The sequence below is a fragment of the Alligator mississippiensis genome, chromosome 11 (genome assembly GCF_030867095.1).
Source record: "Alligator mississippiensis isolate rAllMis1 chromosome 11, rAllMis1, whole genome shotgun sequence".
Taxonomy (NCBI): domain Eukaryota; kingdom Metazoa; phylum Chordata; order Crocodylia; family Alligatoridae; genus Alligator; species Alligator mississippiensis.
The window spans coordinates 56319760-56329379 of record NC_081834.1 but is presented as its reverse complement, the minus strand read 5'-3'; the positions used below and the strand labels follow the sequence as shown (position 1 = coordinate 56329379).

At 54.0% G+C, this 9620-nt stretch overlaps 1 protein-coding gene across 1 annotated transcript; it reads left to right on the top strand.

Annotated features, from left to right (window-relative positions):
• The first annotated feature begins 2803 nt into the window (after positions 1–2803).
• Positions 2804–8813, top strand: LOC106738392 (zinc finger protein 135). The gene is made up of 4 exons (XM_059715144.1): positions 2804–3204; positions 3870–3996; positions 5009–5125; positions 5769–8813. Exons 1-4 carry the CDS (start codon positions 3076–3078, stop codon positions 7115–7117), a joined length of 1722 nt encoding a protein of 573 aa, XP_059571127.1. The 5' UTR covers positions 2804–3075; the 3' UTR covers positions 7118–8813.
• The last annotated feature ends 807 nt before the right edge of the window (positions 8814–9620 follow it).

The following is a 9620-nucleotide window of genomic DNA, read 5'->3' as shown; positions in this document are numbered from 1 at the left end:
GGAAGGGCCTTCTGAGCCTGGTGTTCAAATACTTCCAGCATCTCCTTCAAGGGACTCTACACCCAGCCTAAAGGAAGCCTGTCTGAGCTGTTATAACTAGATCAATTAAAGTATCTTCCTGCTTTGTGAAGGCCTCCCCTTCCCTGTTAGAAATGCCAGAGCAACTACCTCTGGCAAGCAAAAACTCATTTCAATCCTGTGTGCCTGCCATGCTGTGATAAAGGGATCCCCTATGAATAAGACAGAAGATTGTGGAAATACTCTTTAATCCCTAGTATTAGAAAAAAGTCTTCAAATCTCTTTTTGCAACTGGGAACATTTCAATTTGCACTAAATATAGCTGCACTTTCTATCCCTGCCCATAAAGTGTATGATATGCTAATTAAGCTGAATCTTCTCAGTAATATTCTCTCACCTACATGTTGCTGCTGCTTGGCCTCTGCAGACATTTCCTAACATCTGTCCTAGAGCTGGCATGAGCATTTCTACCCTTAACCTTCCAACGGTCAGCTCAGCCTCTTGGGACCAATTGTAAAATTGCTGGTCTCGTCATCTTGGACAATCTTCTACTGCCACTAGTGCATATCAGAGAGTATAGTCTCATGGGGTAGAAGTGGAAAAAAGAACTTTTCTTTAACCCACACCCAGTGCTAAAAGTTTGTGTAGTACCTGAACTATAGGTTCCAGTGTAAGGTTTAACATTTTAACTCATTCAGCACTGGGTCATCAGCAACCGAGTTAAAAGGCTCAGGCTATAAAAACATTGACATTTTACCCGTGACTAAACTTGCCTGTCCTTCAGTCACAGGGACTAGCCAAGGGGATGAGAGCCTCCAGTCCCCCTGGATGTGATTGATCTGGCCCCAGTCCTGTGTCTAACCCCCTCCCCATGTTCCTGCTTCCCCAGAGCTGGTCGAGAGTGGGCCGGAGACAAGCCTGCGTGGCCTCGCGCTGCCTCCTGACCTTGCAACTCCTGGCACTGCAGCCACTGCCAGCCCCAGCAAGCTGCTGCATCAAGGGCTTCCTTCCTCTTAAGGACCAGGGGGCAGGAAACCTTCCTCAAGCCAAGAGCCTCTGGAAACCACAGCTAGGGCTGCACGGGAGGCTCTTAGGGAGGGAGGCAGGCTGCTGCTATGCCACAGAGCTTGCCCGTGTCTGTACCAGCCCTGCCACTGGTTCAGTGATAGACTCCAGCCACAAGCATCCTTGCTTCTCCCATAGCTCCCGGCCTTTCACAGCCACAACCACCAGTATGGCCACAACCGCAACTTCCTCTCGACCCAAGACAAATGGCAGTATATACTGTTGCAAAAGCCCTCTGGGCATACAGGTCCCTTCCCTCTGTTCTTTTCAGATGTCCCAGCTCAGCATGCTCAACCCCTGGCCCATGGGTCGCATCTGGCCAACGGAGCCACGTTATAAGCCAGAGGCCCAAAAATTTGGCAGCAGGGAAGTGATGGCCATTGACATAGACACCACTCCCCTGCTGCCAAAAGCAGAACATGCTCAGTAAAGAAAACCACCGATGACATTGTTAAAACACAACCAACATGGAACACGAATATAAAACACGTCACTGACATGGGGTAAGCATACTGATAGGAACCTACCCCTTCTTTTTTTGTTATTCTTTTTCTAATCTTTATCAAGGCCAAAACCGTTCCGAATTTTATCAGGTAACACCCAACAGTCAAGTGCCAAAATCTGTCTGAGCAGAGCTCAATTGTCAAGACTGTGGCCCTGCCACCAGGGAAGCATCTTCCCTCCTACACCCAGGGATCTGGGGCTTTAGAGACACCTTGTCATGACTTCTCGTTAAGAGTCCTGGGATCTTCCAAAAATGTATATGCAGATGAGACACAAGACAACTTGGTCTGACTCCATCTCATGAAGGGCAGGGCCACACTTGTCATATGCAACAGCCTAAGAGAGGGCAAAAGATAGATTCTGGGTGAACTGTTTGGGGCTCTGTTTGCCAGGCATTTAAGGCTGGGGAAGAAACAAGAATCAGTGCAATGGAAAGAAAGGTGCAGCTCAGCTGTGGGAATGAAGAGGACATGCGGAGCCGCGCCAAACCCCACTGCTGCTCCGGGAACGCCACCACGCATGCGCATTCCCTCGCCGGGCACCAGAGAAGCAGCAGCAACCGTCTACCTGCGCATGCGCCATCAGCAGAGGGGCTGGGAAGCCTCCAGGAAGGACTCACTGCGCATGTGCGAATTGGCGGGGCGGGGCCGGAGGCAGAGCAGTCAGTGCGCGCGTGGCGCCGGGCAAAGGTTGGGGGTGTCGGCGGGGTGAGGGGCGGGCACCGCGGGGAGTGGCCCGGGGGCGGCGGGGCCGTGCGCAGTGCCGGGGGCGGGGGCTCCCGGACCAGCCCCGGTCCCGCCTGTGCGGGGGCTGCGGGGAGCGGGGCGGGTCTCGGAAGGGCGAGGGCGGGGCCGGTGTCGGTGCCCCGGTGCGAGCCGCGCCGCCTCCTCCCCTGCAGCCCCGGCGGCGCCGTGCGCGGGGCGGGGCGGGGCGGGGCGGGGCGGGGCCCCCGGCGGGGCTGAGTGTGTCCCGGCGGAGGACACGCGGCGGCGCCGGAGCCCGGGCACCCGCGGGCCTTCCCTGCGGCCGGGAGCAGCCCGGGGCGATGGCGGAGCAGCGCCGGGGCCGTGTGCCGGCAGGAGCGCGCGGGGCGGGACGAGTCCGTGGCGCGGCCCAGACCCGTGTCCTGGAGACGCGGGTGCCGTAGGAGCAGCCGGCCCAGCGCGGCGGGGCGCGGGGGCAGGAGGTGAGGCAGCCCGTGCTGCCCCGTCTGTGCGCCCGCGGCCCCGCACACCCAGCGCCGGCACCGGCTCGAGCTCCCCACGCCAGAGCCCTGGCGCTGCACGTCCAGGGCTGCGCTGCCGGGCGGTCGGCACCCGCCTGCGGGAGCTGTGCCCAGGCCGCAGCCGGTGGAGCCGGACTAGGTCCTGGCCGTCCTGCCCCAGGAGATGAGTGGGGACGTGGCGTGGAGACCTGCACCGAGGCGGTGGCCCTGTCAGACGGGCCTCGGCTGGGGCAGCTGCGGGCAGGGAAGCTTCTTGTCCGACAATGTCGTTCTCTTCCCTACCCGCAGGTGCAGAGACCATGAGCAGAGCTCATCAGCTGCCTCCCGAAGAAAGGCCTGCAAACCTGGAGCTGCCCAGGACTCCCCCAGGGAGGCTGGGGGAGAGCATGGAGGTGAGCAGGGCACCGGCTCCAGCGGGGCTGGGAGTGCAGCAGAGGCCGCACCCAGGAGGAGCCAGGGTCACTGTCAAGAGTTTGGGGAACAACCCACCCAGCCAGCCTTCTCCAGAGCTCGCTCCCCAGTGGCGATAGGGGTGCCGGCGGGGGAGTCTAGGCCACAGTTGTGGAGCAAGGCGCCGTGGCTGTAAAGGTGTTGCCCAAAAGGATGGAGCACAGTGGCACCATATAGGGGATGCACATGTACCTCCTGAGAGTGCTGGTGCACCCCCTGTCAGGCCGTGCTCCTGTTGAGGTGATGGGCAGGCGGGTAGGTGGGAGCACCAGTGCCTTCTCTCAGCAGCACGATTGGCTGCGGGGGGAGCCGCTCCCCCAGTCACTCACTGGTGGGGGGACTTTCCCCACCTTGCTCAAGAGGCACCAGTCCCCCATGGTGGAGCGCACAAAATACGATGAGCCAGGCCAGAGCTAGCACGTGGACTCCTATGTCAATGGCTGCACCCACATCCCATGTCAGTGAAGATTGCGGGATTTTGGATCCCCGCGTGTCATCCTGTCCCATCTGGCACACAGCTGTCACCCAGACGGATTCTGGAGAAGGTGGTGGGGGCTGAAGGCAGCCGGAGCAGGAGATGCTGATGGGGTAATGCTTGTGTTTGCAGCTCCGGGAGGCCTTTGAGGACGTGGCTGTGTATTTCGCGTGGGAGGAGTGGGAGCTGTTGGAAGAGGCAGACAAGGGGCTTTACCGCGACCAGATGCTGAGGAACTTTCAAGCCCTCGTTTCCCTGGGTAAAACTTCATCCTGCTTTTCCCTATTGCCATGTCAGCTATGTCACTTACTGTCTGATCTGATCAGAACTGATCTGGCTAATTTGATGTGGAAGATGAAAAAATATTAAAAAAAAAAAAAAAAATGTGCAGGGCTGAAGGACTTGGCTTCTATGAGGTCACCTTGCTTTTCTAGCACTTTCTTTTCCCTCCATTTCCCCCAAAGGACATCCTTAGGGCAAGGCTCCAAGGCTATATGTAGTTCAGCAAGGACCATGTTGACCATTCTTACATTATGAGCTTTCATATGTTGAAAAGGAGTCTCCTTCTGCCTTGTGCTGTCCATGTCTCGGACACCTAGGACCTTTGTTTGAAACACTGCAGGATTTGCCCACCTGCATGCTCGTCTGCCCTGTTGGCAATATCCTTCCACCGCATGTGATGATTCCTTTCATTGCCACTGCAGTTCATATAAAATCTTCCCTTCCTCTGCCCTGTTGGTGAATGATCCTCTCTCCTACAAAGAAGTGTCATGGTTGGCCATCTGTCCTGGATTCTGTTCACTGCCACCTGGCCTCGCATTATACCTTCCCACTAAAGAAACTCACTCCTGTTCCTTTCCCTGCAATGGTACTAATAACACAGATGCTATCGAGCTGCGTGTGTCCAGTGTCTTTTCATTTCTGTGCCTTGTTAATAGTGAAAGCTTCATCTTTGTGGTGGCTAGCACATCACTGCATCTCCACCCCCGTCCCTGGGAACTCTTGTTGGTCTTGCACTCTTTTTATCACTTAGAGTTGTTAGTGCTTGGTTTCCTGTAATCATCCCCCCACCACCTAGGTGACAAAGGCAATCGCCTATCAAATGCTTCTAACTGCAGTGCCTTCTTATTCATCTTAAAGGTCTACCCTTGCCTCTGTTATGAGGCCCCAGTAGTATGCATGAGTTCGTTGGATCCATTCCCCATATCCCAGTTGGTTATTCTGCAACCTGGACTGAACCACAAATTTTCTTTAACTGGTGCCCCAAACAGGATATCAAGGCCCCACACCCGACTTAATCAGCTGCATCCAGCAAGGACAGGAGGAACTCTGGGTCTGTGGTGATGAGGACCATGGAAAAATGTCAAGCTCTGAGGACCTGTGGCTAGGTGAGTTGTGGCTGTCCCCTCCCCTGAATCCCCTTTCAGAAATGCTCCATGTCCACTGTGACAGGGCCTGAAACCTGCAGACCTGTCCTGCTCTGCCCTTCCAGGGTGCTGACCTCAAATAGTTTATGCTGTAGCGTGTGCAGGCAGGTGGCTTTCCCGTGCCCTGAAATTCCAGACTGTGGAGACGAGCAGTTGTTCACTTCTTCTCCTCCTAACTACGGCTGCTGGGGGACAACCAAGTTTGCTGTGTTGATCTTTAGGCACAGGCCTGGTTTCCATAAGGCTACCATGAACTGAGATTTGCATTTTCATTCAGCAGCATAAGAGTTGATTCCTCAGCCCAATGTAGCCGTACCTCTTAACACCGTGTCCCAGGGCATGATGGGATTTGTAGTCACCCTTGGAAATCAGCATGGTTGTGTGAAGTTGCGTGTATCCATTAGTGTAGCACATGAGGGAGGCTGGGACTCTGCCTGGTGTCTCTTGGTCAAGTTGACCTGAAACCCAGAAAGTGTTGAATCCTGGTCTCAGGCTTCATTGAACAGCTCTATGGGGGGGTGGGGGTTTCACAAGGTTACATGTTGCAATAGGAAGAGATTCAGCGAGTCCTCCAACCTGACCAAACACTACCGCATCCACACAGGGGAGAAGCCACATCAGTGCTCTGACTGTGGGAAGAGCTTCACCCAATCCTCCAGCCTGACAAGACACCAGCGCATCCATACAGGGGAGAAGCCACATCAGTGTTCTGAGTGTGGGAAGAGCTTCACCCAGTTCTCCTACCTGGCCAGCCACCAGCGCATCCATACAGGGGAGAAGCCACGTCAGTGCTCAGAGTGTGGAAAGCGATTCAGTGACTCCTCCAGCCTGACCAAACACTACCGCATCCACACAGGGGAGAAGCCACATCAGTGCTCTGACTGTGGGAAGAGCTTCAGCCGTTCCTCCAACCTGGCCATGCACCGGCGCCTCCACACTGGGGAGAAGCCACATCAGTGCTCTGAGTGTGGGAAGAGCTTCACACAGTCCTCCAGCCTGACCAGCCATCAACGCATCCACACAGGGGAGAAGCCTCATCAGTGCTCAGAGTGTGGGAAGAGATTCAGCGACTCCTCCAGCCTGACCAAACACTACCGCATCCACACTGGGGAGAAGCCACATCAGTGCTCTGACTGTGGGAAGAGCTTCACCTGTTCCTCTGACCTGGCCATGCACCGGCGTATCCACACAGGGGAGAAGCCACATCAGTGCTCTGAGTGTGGGAAGAGCTTCACACACTCCTCCAGCTTGACCAGCCACCAGCGCATCCACAAAGGGGAGAAGCCTCATCAGTGCTCTCAGTGTGGGAAGAGCTTCAGAACGTCCTCGAGCCTGACCAGCCACCAGCGCATCCACAAAGGGGAGAAGCCACATCAGTGCTATGTATGCGGGAAGACCTTCACCCAGTCCTCCAGCCTCAGCAGCCACCAGCGCATCCACACAGGGGAGAAGCCTCATCAGTGCTCCTACTGTGGGAAGAGCTTCACCCAGTCATCCAGCTTGTCCATCCACCAGCGGATCCATACAGGGGAGAAGCCACATCAGTGCTCTGAGTGTGGTAAAAGATTCCTGCATTTCTTCTGCCTGACGAAACACCAGCGCATCCATACAGGGGAGAAGCCATATCAGTGTTTTGAGTGTGGGAAGAGCTTCACCCAGTCATACAACCTGGCCAGCCACCAGCGCATACACACAGGAGAGAAGCCACATCAGTGCTCTGTGTGTGGGAAGAGATTCAGCGAGTCCTCCAGCCTGACCAAACACTACCGCATCCACACTGGGGAGAAGCCACATCAGTGCTCTGAATGTGGGAAGAGCTTCACCCGTTCCTTCAACCTAGCCATGCACCAGCGCATCCACACGGGGGAGAAGCCATATCAGTGCTCTGTGTGTGGGAAGAGCTTTACCCACTCATTCAGCCTGGCCTACCACCAGCGCGTCCACGCAGGCTAGAAGCCATATTGTTGCTTTGTGTGAGGAGAGCTTTGCCATATTCTCCCACTAGCCTGGAAGGTCTTGCTTCTCAGCCTCCTTCCAGAAGGATGCATCCTTGGGTACGTTTTACTCCCCTGTCCTCTTGCCCTTCACTGCACTCTCTGTAATGCAATTTCTGCTGAGAAAGCTGAAGTACTGAACATGGTATCCCTATGGCTGGGCTCTGTGCCCTCTCCTGAACTAAGGGGGACTGAGAAGAGTCCAGAACCCTTTTTAGGGCAGATCTTTCTGTGAGTTGCCAGCCTCTTCCCTTTTCCAAGGGTTCACCACTGTTCAGGGTTTGTTGCAAACTCTCAAGACACCAGAGTTAGTCACATTTGAGGCCTCACTCCCATTTACTGCTGTGCAGCCAGGACCCTGCCACAGGAGGTGCAGGCTGTGACAGGTCCTGCCTCCTGTGGAAGGGCACAGAGGGTATGAGGATATCCTGTCAGTGAGATGCAGTGTGTTTGTCTTCTGGGAAATTTTACCTGATTGCTAGTGTCTCTGTATACTGTATCTCATGCAGAGAAACTTGCTGTGGCTTCTCTTGTTCTTCTCCAGGTAAAATGCAGAGCCCCAGAGACATCCTGGGTGTAACACCCTGGGATTCTGCCCCACCTCTGGAACTACCACCTCCCCACTACCCCTCCCAAATAGACTTTTGTGAGAGCAGAGACACGGGTCACTCTGGGGTGCTCGACCAGCTGGAAAAGCAAACTCGGGTATCTGTTTGTTTTGAGGGCACAACCCTCAGCTTCTGCTCATCTGACAAGGAGCCACCCAGAGCCCAAGCTGCCTCTGTCTCCTCACTAGAGAGAGAGAGAGAGAGAGAGAGAGAGAGACAGGACCCAGGGGAGGGTATATACCATGTGGGTGTGAGAGCACACTAGAGTCCTATGTCCCATTTCTCCTGGTACAGGGAAGGTTTCTGCCTCTTGTCCATTGCCAAACACCCTCCACATTCTCCATGGACCTCAGCATCACTGCACTTGGGTTTCCAGAGCTGGATCTCCTTTGGGGAGCGACACCTCTAAAGGTTTCCTGAAAGAGACATCTGGGTGTGGGGGTTTGTGGCATCATGAGTTCAAACAGCCACTAGTTGGGGGTGAACTGGATGTAGCTATGCCTGTGTTCTGCTAGGGGTCTTTCCCAGGCTTCTGAGCTTTGCTGGTTGCCACACAGAGCTAGATGGGAATCCCACCCTCAACCCCCCCTTCTGCTACATGTATCAGGGGGTTTCCTGTTCTTAAACCTTCCTCTGATGCATTGGGGGTGTCGGCTCTGAGCTGTGCTAAGCCTTTCTGGATAGGACTCTACATAAGGGTAGTAGCAGTCATGACTGGTGCTATCAGACCTACAGTTATGATTGGTGGTGTTATTTATCATAATATAAATAGAAATAATAATCTTATTGCTATAATTACTGCTTCAGTGATAATAGCAGTGCTAGCAGTAATGCCAAGAACAGTAGTAGTAATGATATTATTGCTATGGCTCTCTCTATTATAATAGCAATTGTGCTAATAGGATTACTAATGTTGCTTCTACTCTGGGTATTGCTGTTATTTCTTTTATTATTATAGCAGTAGTAGTAACAAAACTATTATTTCTACAACCATTGCTATTATTAGTGCTACCACTATGGCTATTAAATTTAAGAATGCTACTACTACTACTAGACTGATCCTGGCACTACTTCCTTCTCCGGCTCAACTGCCCACCAGGACAAAACCTGGTGAAATGACTGATTGTGGCTGACAACTGGTCTCCACAACTAGAGGGCTGGAAGAGTGTTGCTGCCCCCCAAACAACTCCTCCCAGCTTATCTTGTGTCCAGCGCTGGTTAGCAGCACTATGGGGGAGAAAAGTTAGCATCTAGAAGCCAGTCAAGCTGGGGGAACGCTGAATGGCAATGTCTGCTGGACCTCCTTCTCCCACTTCCAGGGACAGGATGCAGGAGTCCGGTCTCTCACTCCAGCCTGCTCTAAGCTGCTGGACTGATTGTGTTATATGGAGGACAGAGGCGGACTATTCTCCAAGGCTGCAGGGGATGAGATATGGTCTGTGTATTAGAGCCACCTGATGTCCTGATTCCATGGGAAACCTTGAGGGCTGGAAAGGCATTGCTGAATGAACAAAGGGTTGTTTGAGTACATGGGTTCCTACTGCCACCGTCCGGCATGGCCTGATGATGTAGGGATGAAGTTTCAACTGTTTTTATCCAGGATCTGGGTGTTCTCAAAGTCCCCAGCTGAAGAAAGGGGCCAGGAACCACTCTCACCTGCTCGTTTCAGTACCACACTATCTTGGCAAGAACTGTGGTAAGACTATTAGCTCTATGCTGAAGCAGCCCTTTCCAGGAGCAGTGCTTTCCCTGGCCTTGGTGCCTCTGTGGGAAGCTTAAAATCCTCTGACACGTGGCACAGAAAGTGAGGGGGGTAGACTATCCTCCCAGCCCCACGTGGCAACCAGCAAAGCC